Source organism: Syngnathus floridae, chromosome 4 (genome assembly GCF_059516105.1).
Source record: "Syngnathus floridae isolate MCC-2025c chromosome 4, RoL_Sflo_1.0, whole genome shotgun sequence".
Taxonomy (NCBI): Eukaryota; Metazoa; Chordata; class Actinopteri; order Syngnathiformes; family Syngnathidae; genus Syngnathus; species Syngnathus floridae.
The window spans coordinates 7,632,303-7,647,194 of record NC_142416.1 but is presented as its reverse complement, the minus strand read 5'-3'; the positions used below and the strand labels follow the sequence as shown (position 1 = coordinate 7,647,194).

Here is a 14,892-nt window from a genome sequence, read left to right as displayed (position 1 = left end):
TTGACTCAGGAACTCCATGCGCCGCTGACGTCAACCTCGTTGTCAGTTGGCGGCTCCAATTATTCCACAGATCTACGTGTATAACTATATAGTAGCGTTACCAAAGTACCAGACAAGACATGGGTTTGGTAACCGGCTCTTTATTTAACAAAACGAGCTCAATGAGCCCACAACGACAACCGCCCCCCCCCCCCCCCCACACACCTTCATGGCCTCTCTAGACAATGTGAAACTACGAATAACTAACATAAATAACAAGTTTGTCAAACCTGTGTCACTCCAAATCATCAAATCCTTCAAACTCTTCGTCCACTTTGTTTTTTTCATTTCGCTAAGACTAACCTCCGCTTTTCGCCAGTCCTTTACAAATTTCTCACTAACTCCAAACTTTGTTTCTGCTGCCCGATTACCATTTTCGGCTGCATATTTTACTCTATGCAGTTTGTAATCTGCAAAATATGATTTTCTTTTCGGTGCCATTTTTGTTAAACCTTTCTCAGTTGATATGAGTTACAGCCAATGGTGAAATTATCAAAGCAAGCCTAGAGCGCCCTCATCTGGTTTAGTCTGAAAATAACATGTGAAGTGGATCTACTTCACAATGACGGGAATGTGTGTGAGTGACAAAAAAATAATTGTTAAGCCCTTCTCAGTTGATATGAGTTACAGCCAATAGTAAATTTATCAAAGCAGGCCTAGAGCGCCCTCATTTGGTTTAGTCTCAAAATAACGTGAAGTGAATCTACTTCACAATGACTGTAATGACGGTGTGAATGTGTGTGACCCAAAAAAAATTATGTTAAAAATTTCCCATATAAGTTGCTCCTGAGTATAAGTCGCACCCCCACCCAAACTATGAAAAAAGGTGCGACTTATACTCCGAAAAAAACTTAAGGATTTTTATTTTAAGCGGAGCCAATAAAATATTGAAGTTAAAAACAAAAAAAAAGCTCTCTCTCTCTCTCGCTCTCTCTTTCCCCATCCCTGCATCTAATAACACACACACATTGTATGTCTGTCTGCCCTCGTTCTATTTATTTGTTTTTTTTCTTTTTTTTTTAGTAAAATGCATTGTAGTAAACAGGAGCTTCTGAGGAGATGTACCCCTTGGAAACATAGGTATACCGCTGCTCAGTCCCTGACATGTTTTTGGGAATGCTGACTACACTGTGTTCCAAATTAGTTAGCATTTGCAGTTTTTGTTAATGATACTAAATAGGCAATACAATTTAGAGTATATTTTTCTTAAATTATGAATTAATATATTAGCCTTATAATAATGGGGATTTCGCAGAACAACCAAGATATAACAATGGGAATATTACTCCAGTTCCAGTGTATCCAAATTATGATGATGGGGATGATGTTGATAATGTTGATGATGATGATGATGATGATGATGATGATGATGATGATGATGATGATGGCGGTGAGGATTCTCGTGTGGGTGCAAATGGTTGTTCATCTCTGTGTGCCCTGCGATTGTCTGGCGACCAGTTCAGGGTGTCACCCGCCTACTGCCCGATGACTACTGCATGCCCGCGACCCCCGTGGGGACAAGCGGTATAGAAGATGGATGGATTATTTATCACTCTCATTGCTATTATTGTCAATACACAGCTTTTGAAAATAAAATAGATTGAAGAAGAGAACAAATTATTATGAAGAAATATTTAAAAAACTAAACAAATGTGATTTTGAAAAAATAATAATCTGCAGGTATCAAATATTCACATTGGCCTTTTCTTTTCTAAACCACCAGTGATTGTGTTCTTCTTGCAAAGAAGCAGACAATTCAGCTCGAGGAAAATTCTTCAGTTTACCCACAATGAAAAATGTTGCTTTGCTGATAATGTGGAACAAAGTCTTTAATTATGTTCATCTGTTTAAAATCACCAATTGATACAAGTGATCTATGCAAAAACTTTGCAAGTAACCAAAAACTCAAATGTTGAACTTAAATTCGATACACAGTGGAGCCTCGGTTTTCGAACGTCCCGGTTCTCGTAAAAATTGGTATTCGAACAAAAAATTCTAGATTTTTTTGCTTCGGATGTCAGACGAAATTCGGTTGTCGAACCTCGCGAGATGAGCCGAGAGGACCCGTATGCCAACTGACTCCATCCGTTATTACGTTCTCGTTACTCTGAGGATTGCATCAACTCTAATCATGCCTCTAAAGGAAGCAAGTGGGAGCAGTAAAGCCATCCTAAAACACAAAGACGCTCCAAAAGCAATGCGACACTGAGCGCCTGGCGCGCTGCGGTTGCACGATCGGACCAAATTAAGCTCCCTGCGCACTGAGGTCCATTTAAATTTTGGAAAGTACATTAGGACTTTAAAAATATTTTGTAAATTTTAGCGACTGCTCTGTCACAATAATGCGACCAGCGCGGTGCAGTTGCGCGGTCGGCGGCGCGCAACGGTTGCGCCTTCGGTGGTGCGCTGCAGTTGCGCGATCGGACAAAATCAAGCTCCCTGAGCACTGATGTCCACTTAAATTTTGGAAAGTACAGCAGGACTTTAAAAATATTTTCTAAATTTCAGCGACGACTCTGTCACAATAATGTGACCAGCGCGGTGCAGTTGTGCGTTTGGCGGTGCCCTGCAGTTGAGCGATTGGACAAAAATGCGCAAATGAAAAAAATGCTTAAATAAGGCCTTTTTTTTTTTTTTTTTTTTTTTTTTTGCTTGGAACGGATTTTTTTTTTTCCATTATTTGTGATGGGAAAATATGATTTGGAATTCGAACGATTCACTTCTCGAACAGCCTTCTGGAACGGATTTTGTTCAAAAACCGAGGCTCCACTGTATGTACATAATGATTTGGAACACAGTGTAAACATTGTCGCATGGGTTTATCTGCAGGGGATGTAGTGTCACCATTTGGGCATCATCATGTCTAGCTCCATGTTATAGTTTAGAGATTATATGCACCTTGTCTGACCTGATTGCTTGATAAATGTACTAACTACTTTGGCTTGACTTTGTCTCTTTGATATATATTTATATCTCTATCTACTTGTCAGGTTTCATTATTTGAAGTAAACATGAAAAAAATGTTTTTAAAAATGGAATAGTGTTTTATATAAAAGACAATAATAATAATAATGATACTGGGTTTTTTTTTCACGTTAGAATAATCTTGGTCTACTTTCCATACCATGATCTTAATATTGTAACAATTATTCTTACTGATCATAATCAACTTAATTTTTTTTCCCCATCCATTTTCTGAACCACTTTATCCTCACGAGGCTCATACTCGTGCTGGAGCCTATGACAGCTGTCTTTGGGCAGTAGGCGGGGGACATCCTGAACTGCTAGCCAAGCAATCGCAGGGCTTTTTTTAAGTCAGTTCTTGTAGAGTCCTCTAATGTGCAGGAAGGACTATGGCCAGTTCTATTACAATTACATTTCCTGAGAATCAGAGAGTCCTGTTATCTTTTATTTGAAGCAAGACAAGATTTTGTACATGGATCTTCTCATATATTCAGTTTGCAGGCTGATTGCATTGCCCGCCGTTGACACTATAAATGGATAATGGCTTTTTTTTTTTTTTTTTTTTCTCAAAGGAAGAACATGAAACCTGACATTTACGAATGCTATCTAAATTATGGCAATGCTTGATGTCGGCATACTGCTGTTTTATAGCAAAATACACCAGGAAACAAGTTAAAATTATGAGTAGAGTACATACAGTCATGAGTGCAGCATGTAATTTGTCACAGGGATTACATGAACTTGTAAAAAACATTCAATTGGCATTGGCGTGTTGCTTTAAATGTCCATTGTGTTGTAAAGGTACATTGTTGTAAAAGAAGAGGCTGAACAAGTTGAAAATCGTATGGCATTTCATCCATTATCTGAACCGCTTTATCCTTCGATACATTCAATAAAATAGACTGCAAAGTTTGCAAGTATTTACTAATTTTGAATTTATTACCAGCAACACATTTCAAACAAATTGGGAAAGGGGCAGGTTTACTGTGCTACATCAAATTTCCTTTCAAAAACACAGTTCAACATTGTTGAAGCTTAATACGTGGATTTTTTTGCTATTCTTGCTTGATGTACAACATTGTGCTGATGGCATTCAGATGGTTTGGTCTTTTGGTTGGTCTTTTCCTCTTTGATTCGGAGGACATGAGAATGGACTCGTCAGAGCACAGCACATGATGCAATCATCCAACAACTGGGCCTTTCAGGGATGCTCGTTTTAGAACCAACCAAGATAGTTACCTCTTTCGAAAAACAAACTGTTCACCTGTTGAATGTCCCAAAGTTCCAAACAGATTTTTTTTTTTTCATTTGTTGTCCTTGTCCCAGTTTTTTTGGAACTTGTTGTATGCATCAAAATTCAAAATGAATATTTGCACACAAAATTACAATAACATTCATCAATTTGAATATTAAATATCCATACACAGAGACATATACAATCTGAGCCTGCATGTTTCAGCAATGCATGCTGTTTTTTCCCACTGCAGCTCTCTACCTCAATGTCATTACTTTGTAGTTACTAATAATGAATGACGCTATTTACAATAATCGCTCAAACAAGCACTGACTGCACTTTGGTGAATCATTTTCCCAAAACATTCACAGGTAATACAACTTCATGTCAGTGTTGTATTGTTTTTCTCACATTTGCTCTTCTCTTGTTTAACCATCCATTCTCTTTTCATTGTATAGCCAGAAACTCAGCTTCAAGGAGCGTGTGAGGATGGCTAGCCCAAGAGGTCAGAGCATAAAGAACAGGCAAACATCCTCAGTAAATGACCGTCGTTCTCCAGTAGCAGAGGCTGGTACAGAGGCTACCAGCCCTGCCAAGGTACAAAAGAGCTGGAGTTTCAATGACCGCACCCGTTTTCGACCCTCACTGCGCCTTAAAAGCCAGTCGCGGTCCACCACTGATGGTGAGTGGCTTTTAGGTTTTGATTACTTGTAAGAGGGACTATTGTTGCCACTGTTCTCATAGAAATCACAATCTTAACATATTTTTAGGTAGAGGTAAAAATAATGATTTTTTTTTTTCGGAAAAATCTTAGCAGTAACGTCAGCTTTTTCTTCAAGGGCCCAATTAAGCAGTTCTGTCTCCTGTCTCTGGGTGTTTTCAAAACAAAAAGATGTCAAACGATGGTTGAAATAAGTTCATAGTACTAATTGTCGCTATTTAAAAGGAAAGACACATCTCTGCCTGGATCACTTTTTTCCCCTTGTCTTAATTTAATAGGTTCCAGGAAGTTTCGTATAATTTTATATGGTTTCCCTTCATATCACCATCGTGATACAATTTGTATTTTCATACAAGCTAGCGCAACAACTTGACTCAGATATTCTTCGCAACTTGGACCTTCCAGTTCAAATTTTCTAGATAGAAAAGTCCCACTTTCCTCGAATGCAGCATAATTTTGCACAGAATTGGCTTGATAGAAGAAAGCAAGTCAGCTGTAGCTTGTGTTGAGCTTTCTGGAAAGACCCATTTTGGCGATTGGTTATCACTTTAGTAGACACTGTTTAATAAAATGCCAGTACAGTAATAGCAATCAATTCCATCCTGGCAAGTATTAAAGTGTATGATGGTAGCTATGATTGGAAGTCCTTTCTACTTGCATGTCTATTTATATGACAATATATCAACAGTCTGCATGTATTGTTCTGTGCTGCTGGGGCTTGTATTTCGGCAAACATGGGGCTTTGTGGTATAACAGTAATCTAATAACATTCAGGAAATAACTTGCCTAACACTGGCATATTTACTAATAGTTATGAATTAAGATTTAGGTTCAGCAACAGTTTTTTCTCCTAGTTATACATTTAAATGCATGGCAAAATGTGTACTGTCCAAGCTTTGATAGGTCAAACTTAAAAACAAAAATAAGTAAAATATCTCTAAAACATGATGTACAGCAAAACAAATTCAACACTTTTAAAAAAGCATCACAATTTTTTTAGGGACACAAAAAGCCATCTCTGATTAAATTTGCTGTTAACTTTATTTGTTTATTTGACAATGCAAATTGATGAACACTTGTACAATTAAATTACACAGTATAAATATAGCAGATTTAGCTATGAGCTACTTTCCATTCGTAGTCCTTGTTCGGGAGACAACATACAATTAGAATTTACAATAAGTATCAAGTATAAAAATAAAAGTAACATCATTTAACTTCAATGTGTCTTATTGTCTGTGTTGATATAGTTAACTTGGTTTGAGCTATCTTTTAAGCTCTTTTTAAAAGTAAGCAAGTTTTGACATTCTCAAATAGCTGTTGTTAGATTATTCCAGAGCGTGCATCCCTTTACAGTTTATGTAATTTCTCCTGTTGCGGTCTTTCTAAAGGGCACAACACAGTCCCTTCTAGAGACAGATCAGACCAAAGCAATTCGTTTTTGTCTTTGGTAAATTAATATTGTACATAAACATTCAGAGTTGACTTTAAATCATTTCTGTATTTCTTTAGTTTACTTTCATACAAAATTCTTATTGACCATTAGTCCAGATGTAAAAACTAAATTGAACCTAATCATAAAACCAATAAAAGCTCAACAAATATGAAGCCATTAAAAATAAAAAAACTCCAATAAAACTAATAAAACATTCTGTAAAAACAAACTTATTGAATTGGGAAATAAGAATAAAAACAGTCAGTAAGCCCCATATAGTTTTAGATTTGCATTTTGTGTTGATGAACCAAATTAACAACTTGTTTGATTATCTTTGTGCCCCCCCAAACGGCAGATTCTAACATGGCAGGAGAGGATGGTTTTGATGAGAAGGGCTGTCATTGTGAGATCTCAGTGGAGGACTTACTGCCTTCTGTTAAGTGTGCCATCAGAGCGATAAGGTGAGTAAAAGTCACAGAGAAACTGTTTTTTTTCCTTTTTTGTGTGTGTTTCTTTGTAGCTTTGCCCATGGAAATGAATCTTGGTTGCAACCAACTGCTGCAGTTAATTTAAATGTTTACTTAATGACACTCTCCATATCCTTCAATATTTCAAGAGAAGTTCCAACTCATCCATAATCCTGTTGCTGTTCATTACTTTCTTTATACACTTCTTGTGACCATTGTTTGAGCTGGTGTCCAACAAAGACCATTACAGTTGCATTTGCAGTGAAGCTGAGTTGTCGTTTGGAATAAAATAAAATAAAGTTCCCTGAATATATTTTTGAAAAGTGTTTGGTTGCACTTTATGGCATCTCAGAACCAAGTCTAGTTTTGTGCTAACTGGTAAAAAACAAGCCCACGGCTTTAGTATCCTGTGAAAAATGTGCTATTGCCTCATACATTTTAATTCTAGACTGGCTTCATTATAATCATTTAAGTTTTACGGCTGTCTGTCCATGCCAAATATTTTCTTTTCTTTTTTTTCACTTAAAGGCACTTGCCAAATACCAATATGATTGGCCTTGAGGTTTTGCAGGTGCAAAAATAGACAAAATTATTTTTCACAAGAATATTTTATGTGTGCCCAGTCGGGCACAGCCCAAAAGCAGAACGTTGATCCCCCTTTCCATTGGCTCACAACCTGTGAGCAGAGCGATATAGGTCAAGAGCAATGTGGGCTGGGCGGCGGCCAAAGACAAGGACCTTGGCGGTCTACAAAACTGCTTCTACTGTCCACTGGCTCTGGAAGTGGAAAGTTACCTCTGGCAGTTGGTGTGTGAGGTTGACAATTTCCGACTGGACATACTAGTTGAGCTGGCCTTGACACATACTAGCTTGGTCTCTGGTACCATTTCTCTTGAGAGGGGTTGGAGACTCTGAAATTAGAGTAGAGCTAGAGGAAGTGGCTAAAGAGAGGGACGTCTGGGCTTCCCTACCCAAGCTACTGCCCCCGTAATCCAACCTCGAAAGAAAATTGATGTGAAAATGGATATTTTATGTGCAGAAATATAAAATAATAAGGCACCACTTCATTAGGCGCAGTGAAGTGATTTTTGTAAGTGTGAGGATTTTTTTTTATTTGAGTGAGAAAATTGTTAGCTGTGAGCAGTAGAACTGTACTAAGAATACAGCTCATAAAGAATGGAACTTTGACTAATTTGCATTATAGAGCATCCTGTTTACAGTATTTTGACCAAAACAGAACTCCTCCTTGTGGCTGACAGCAAAACACATACACTGTACTCTCTTCCTGCAGAATAATGAAGTTTCATGTTGCAAAGAAGAAATTCAAGGAGACCCTGCGTCCATATGATGTGAAAGATGTAATTGAGCAGTACTCTGCAGGTCATTTGGACATGTTGTGCCGCATAAAGAGTCTACAAACCAGGTGGGATGTTCAATTCATTTCATGTTCAGTTCATCTGCATGATTGGTTAAATGTTTATTTCGTTTATAAAGAATATGTTATTACACTAAACAGCCACGACATTATGACAACATGCATAATACAACATAAAATATCCAATGCAAAAATTATGCATATACCTAGGCTTATGCAGTTGGTTTTTATCAACACTGTCAGAAAGCAGTCATTTGAAATGTTCATTATTTCAGTGTTAGTTTGCAGTAGTGTGTGACAGCTGCGACTGATAATTTGGTTGCCTCAGGTAATAACATGAAAGTGTCCAAAATAATGAGAACAGCTCTCAGTATGAGGCAGAGCAGTTCTACACCACTGCAAATTAGTAATAGTAATAAACAACGTAGAACATTGTTCAATTAATACATCTCTATGTGCTCATAAAATCAAGCATTACTATGTTGGAAAAGGCAGAATATTTTATATTATTTTATTGGATATTGTTTGTGTAAGAGGTCAAATGTTGTGCCTGGCAAGTATACAGTTGTCTTACATTGTTTTTTATTTATGCTTTTGAGAGGTGATCAAATTAAACTATTAGGGTATTTCCAAATTTCACAGGAACTAAACAAAATATGGCAAAATAGAAAATAAAATACCAGAAATTTACAAATTCTGCTGGGGTATGTATCATACGAACATAACAGCGTTTATATATGTCTGTACTATGTGAGCACTTGTGCGTGTATGCATGCTTGCATCTGCATTTGTACTTCATGCATGTTTGTTTGTGTATGTGTTCACTTTGCTTCCTCACAGACTGGACATGATTGTAGGCCCACAGCCCCTGAGCAGCCGTGCCAAGACTTTTTCCTCCCCCTCCTTGCCTCTCTATTACAGCCAGGGCCGAAAGAACTCCACCCAAGGGTCAGGGTGCCCATACACATCAAATGAGTTCATTTCACTTTGATACTGTTTATTCAAGATGCAGTACATGCTTAGACATATTAATGCACAATATCTACTTTACTACATAATCTGAATTCACTGAATTGTTAAAGGTGAAAATTGATTAATTTAAAAATTAATTGACTGCAGCCTTTGCTCACGCATTGTATAATACGTACATTGCTCTTTGCTTCTGTCTGCTGTTCAGTGGATGAAATTCCCATCCAGTAATTTTAAATTACCCCATCTCTATGAGTTTGCTTTTAGTGCTTCAGCTGAAGAGCGTTATAGAGCATTTGTCGTGTTTCCCTTTGTCTTTTTTTTGCATATTTTAAACGTAAACACTCAGACACACAATCAAGAAGGCAAGGCGGTTGGTCTCCCATATTTGCCCAAGTCACATGCACGGCTGACTACACCATCAATTTGCAAGGAGTGATCTTGCAGTTTTCCTGCCAATGTCTTGAATGGACCCCAGCGAGTCTGTTTCGTTAGACAAAGCATGGCTCTATACTTTCAATCGGTGCAAAAATAAGGCCCTCGCAGTGTCCAAATTCATAGGTTTTGTCCTACGAAGAGCTCTTCCCAAGCTGGGCCCTACCAAGGCTCCTACTCATGTATCCTCCGGAGACAGCATAGACCATGACCAGTTTGGTCAGGCCTCGAGATTCTCCCTTTGTCTGTCCTCTGTACCGTCCCAGGATGGAGACAATGCACTTGGCTGGTTGAAGCAGAGCCCTTCCTTCCATTGGGCCAGGGGTTGTCAACTGGTTTTGTCCAAGGGACCACCATTACAACCAAGAAGCCACTCGGGGACCACTGCTGTGGTGGAATATTATTTTATTTAGGACCAAAGGACGGTAGACCTATACAGGCTATTTATTTGCATCTGTATGTCAATTTTGGAAATCTCAGCTACATTTGACATGATTTGGATGGGTAAATAATTCCGGAAATTAGCTGGAAAATATATCAAGTCTATATAATAAATACATTTTATTTTTAAAAATGTTACAATTAATTTCCATTTCCAATTTCGCTGACCATCTGCAATACCGGCACGGACCGCTAGGTGGCCTCGGACCACTGGTTGACAACACCTGCATTAGGCGGAGGAGAGAGTTGCTAGGGGCACCAGCGAGCAAAAAGAGCGCCAGGGAAATGAAGACACATTGAAATGTAGAAATTGGGCTGTGTAGAAGAAAAACAAAGCAATGTAGGTAATAAAAATGTACCCATAAGCAGCCTTCGCTCAGGGCCCATATCCATGGAGATGAAGGCTACATTTGAAGGCCCACAGTCAAAGTTAAGTCGTGTAGCCTTCTAATGTTGGCTTTGAAGGACACGCCTATGAATTTGGACACATCAATGGACAGGCTGCATAGTTAAATCCTCTTCCACTAGATGGCAGAAGTTAACCTGTGTGTCCACTTTAATCCATTCATGCAGAAAATAGCTTTGCATTCAAGCTATTTCACACTCAGTCAGTAAATTTGAGAGTCAATTGAGTCCAGACCATCATCATTACTTCAGTATATATACTGTACCTTGTATTGAAATAATGTATGTTTTATGATGTGCATTTGTGATATTTAGGGTGGACCAAATCCTTGGGAAGGGACAGATCCCCTTGGACAAGAAGATTCGTGAGAAGTTATTGTCTGATGGAGATCTGCTGGAGGACATGAGCATGCTGGGACGTGTTTGTAAAGTGGAGCGCCAGGTGCTCTATTCTTCTTTATAATACACCTTAATCGGGTAACTGAAAAATACTGTCAGGTGAATCAGAGGGATTTATCCCTGCGTCAAAATGAATTTACAACTATTCAGATGTATCACAAATGCACAAATTGAAAAACAACAGTGGTTCCTATGATAGGCCAAGTTTTGGCCTGAGAATAGGTATACAAATCGAGAGTTCCAAATACTGTGCTTATTGGGTTTATAAGGCCACTGTGCGCACAATTATTTGGCAAATTGTATTATTGAGGATTAATACAGTGCTCTCAGTCAACCAAAATGTTAATAAACCCCAAACGTGAATATTTCAGAAAGTAAAATGGAAAAATTCTGGTCTTACTTGTTTATTTTCATTTGTTAAAAATTCACAGATTAACATTTACAAGAAAATTAGTGACCAATATAACCACCCTTAATTTTAATAACAGTTCCATCCATGGAGTCTGTCAGCTTCTTGATCTGTGTACTTTTTGTGCAATGACCACCACAGCCTCCCAGACATTGTTCACAGAGGTGTACTGTTTTCCTTCAGTGTAAATGTCCCATTTAGCAAGCGCCCATAACTTCTCAATACATTTGAGGTCAGGTGAAGTCATTATTCTTTCAATTTTAAGTCCTTTACCAGTGAGCTACCAAGTGTAAGTGAATACTGTGATGCATGCGAAGGAATATTTTCCTGCATAAAAATCATGGTCTTCTTGAAAGATGCAGACTTTTTCCTGTACCACTGCTTGAAGAAAAAACTGGGAGTTGGTTAATTTGAATTCATTTTTGTTTTAATTCTAGAGTTAATTTTAAGTCTGCCTTTAACTCAAAAAGGTTCAACCAGCTCTTCTTACTTTAGACCAGCCCATACCAGTACCCCGCCTCCACCTTGCTGGTGTCTGATTTGAAGTGGAGCTCTCTGGCCATTACTGATCCAGCCAAGAGTCCAGCTGGTCCGTCAAGAGTCACTATCAGCTCATCAGCCCATAAGATTTTTGTAAAATCCTTCTACTGATATTTCCTGACCCAGTCTTGACATGTATTCAACATGTATTCCTTGTTCAGTGGTGGTCAGGTTTCAACCTTCCGTACCCTGGCCACATCTCTGAGCCTTAAGTAACTGGTATTTCTGGGCACTCCGGGTAGATTGAAGTTCGGAATATGGGAGCATTTGAAGGATAATGGGTTCCTGGGAGCTTTATGCTTGAGTCTTCTTAAATTTTTGGCAGTTAATTTGCATCTTTTTTTCCTTAACACATTTTTGCAACATTGTTGACTATTTGCAATGAAACATTTGATGGTTCTGTGATCACACCTTGATATCTTAGCAATTTTAAGAGTGCTGCATTCCTCTAAAAGTCTTTTTACAATTTTGTGACTTCAGAGTCACCTAAATGTCTTTTTTGCCTCATTTTGCCTGAAGAAAACAAGCTGCCTAATAATTATGCACACTGTGATATAGGGTGTTGCTCTCCTTAGGCCCTGCCATCCCTCATTACATGAATACATATCACTTCATATGCTTGTGCATTACAAACATGATACATATTTAACAGGAATCATTAAAAGTTGTAAATACAGATGTATTTCAGTCCAACTTAATTAAGCTGTATAGAATCACCAGACAATATCAGAGAATTTAAACTGCTTGCCGTTTTACTGTTTTCTCGCATCACAGGTCCAGTCAATTGAGTCAAAGCTCGACTCATTGCTCGACATCTATCGGCAGGTCCTGCGGAAGGGCTCATCCACAGCTCTCACGCTCTCATCTTTGCCACTGTTTGAGCTGGAACAAACTGCTGACTACCAGTCCTCTGTCTTCAGCAAGGATCTGTCCTTCCCCGGCCAGGTCAACAGTAACGCTCCTGGCGGTTGTGTCACAGGCTCCTCGACTAATCCCCACTTGTCCCAGGGAGGACTTCATCTCATCCTGGCAACCCAAAATGATCTTGACCTTAATACCTCCAGCACTACTCCACCCTCTGGCCCTGCGTCCTCATCTTTCAGCCCATCACCATTGCCGCATTACCACCACCATCACCACCATTGTCATGCCCAACATCACACCCAGTATCAGTCCACCACACCAGAAAGTGGCAATGATGAAACAGTGGGGAGTTCTCCTCCCATTCTCACACCAAACAGTATCTGCACTGGTTTGGGTGGAGGAACAGCGGATGGTGGATTTTGTCTTCTGGCAACGCTCTCGCCTCCACCTCCTCCAAACAGGAATGTAGGTCTTAGCAATTTGATGCGAGCATCCTCCAATGAAAATTCCCCTGAAATTGAAAACTTGTGTGGAAGTGTAGGATTGCAAATACAGGACGGCTACATTGGGGAGGAAGTTGGCCCAGATTTGGGGCTCGGCACACTGAGAAAGCACCAACGGGGTAGCGCCAACAACAAGGGCAGACTAAACGCCAAGGAGGAGGGCTCCTGGAGGAGACATATGAGTCTTGAGCTGGAACCCCTGGTGCCTACAACCATAAGCTGCTGCTCAAGTCCCAGTCAGGTAGATCGCAGTCTGGGAAAATCGATGTCAGTGCAGGACTTGATGCAGGCAGCCCATGGAAAAATGCAAGGCAGCCACTCCATAATTTCACCCCCAACCCGCAGTAGGAACACTTCCACTGGCTTCCAAAGAAGTTGCCAAGACCTAGGTGCAGGAGTAACTGACAAAGGTGGTTGGGGGGAAGAAGACCTTTTTATCAATGATGCGGAAGTAGAGATGCAGGGATTTGATTTCCTGTCACATGGGACAGTTAAGACTCCCTCATATTCCTCAGAACTGTTGAGAACAGAGGCGATGGCAAGTGGGGTACCACGGGGGTCCAACCATGGCCTGGCCACTGCTCATTCATCCCCCCCTTCTGTTGGCAGCACTGAATTACTGAAAATGCAGCGTGTACGATTAAAATAGACTGGGGTGCATGTTCAGAGGGCATGGAAATTTCACCTCATAAAAGGACAGCTTTTTATCATTTTTGAAAGAGTGTGAAGGTGGAATGAAATAGGGTCCTTTTTTTATTTTGTTGCTATGAGTTGATAATCACAGTATTTTCACACTGATCATGAGACTGAGATAATATTTTACTGTTCAATGCATGAAGTAGACATGTTTCATTAAAAACTTTAGGCATTTAGTTAATATACCAGTACCTATTGAATGTCAAAGAGCAAGACAGTTTACAGTACATTCCAAAAATTTTAAGTGTGGACTCTTAAATGGACTCTTAAATTAAATCATAAATTACTTTGAGTTATCATTCTGGTCATTTCTATCATATCATTCAAAAATATACAGTATACTTTTTAATGATCATGCCCCTATTGCAATACAGAATGCCTCCTGTGTAATTAAGATGTCACGACAAGACCATTGTGCGATGCTTTCAGCTGTATTTTAAAGGCATCATGTACAATGGTAATGTATGCCATAAAGATGTTTTAATATTGAATCTGCAAATAAGTTTGCCCCTGGGTTGTTAACGTTTCGGCAACCATGACCAAACTGGCAAAATGTTGAAAGGCTGTTAGTCAGTGTTCTCAAAATGTGTACAAAGAAGTCTAAATCCAACATTCTGTTGTACAGAGTTGGCTTTTAGTTTGCAACAATTTTACAAGTTTCTTGGTTTACTTTAGAAGACAAAAATTGTGTGCTTGTTAAGTAAATGTAGGCTTGAGTTATGGTAATTTTAAATTACACGATTGTGGAATGTACAATTCAATTAATGCTGCAATGCTCATGTTATTAAAATGCAAGTCGCTGCCTCAAAATGGCATTAAAATTACTTGTAAATCTCTCCCTGTTGTGTGCTACGGAGTTGAGTGCATTTTGAACCCCAAGAGATTAATTTTTCTAAACTGTAGGACATTACATGAAATACTACCTTACCGAAGACGAGTGAGTGAGTGCGTGCGTGCGTGCCTGCGGAACTGAGGACGATGCCCACTGAATATTTA

The 14,892-nt window shown here is 39.1% G+C and overlaps 1 protein-coding gene across 5 annotated transcripts in view; it reads left to right on the top strand.

Annotated features, from left to right (window-relative positions):
• The window catches only part of LOC148398675 (potassium voltage-gated channel subfamily KQT member 5-like), a 91,179-nt gene extending 76,447 nt beyond the window's left edge, over positions 1 to 14,732 (top strand). For 4 of the 5 annotated variants that reach the window (XM_088374706.1, XM_088374705.1, XM_088374711.1 and 1 more), the window contains 6 exons: positions 4,696 to 4,919; positions 6,749 to 6,854; positions 8,152 to 8,283; positions 9,076 to 9,183; positions 10,801 to 10,927; positions 12,608 to 14,732. In XM_088374706.1, the coding sequence (XP_088230832.1) occupies positions 4,696 to 4,919; positions 6,749 to 6,854; positions 8,152 to 8,283; positions 9,076 to 9,183; positions 10,801 to 10,927; positions 12,608 to 13,849 (1,939 nt within the window). In that variant the 3' untranslated portion in view covers positions 13,850 to 14,732. The remainder of the gene's footprint in view (positions 1 to 4,695; positions 4,920 to 6,748; positions 6,855 to 8,151; positions 8,284 to 9,075; positions 9,184 to 10,800; positions 10,928 to 12,607) is intronic. The other variant, XM_088374709.1, reaches the window with a different exon arrangement.
• The last annotated feature ends 160 nt before the right edge of the window (positions 14,733 to 14,892 follow it).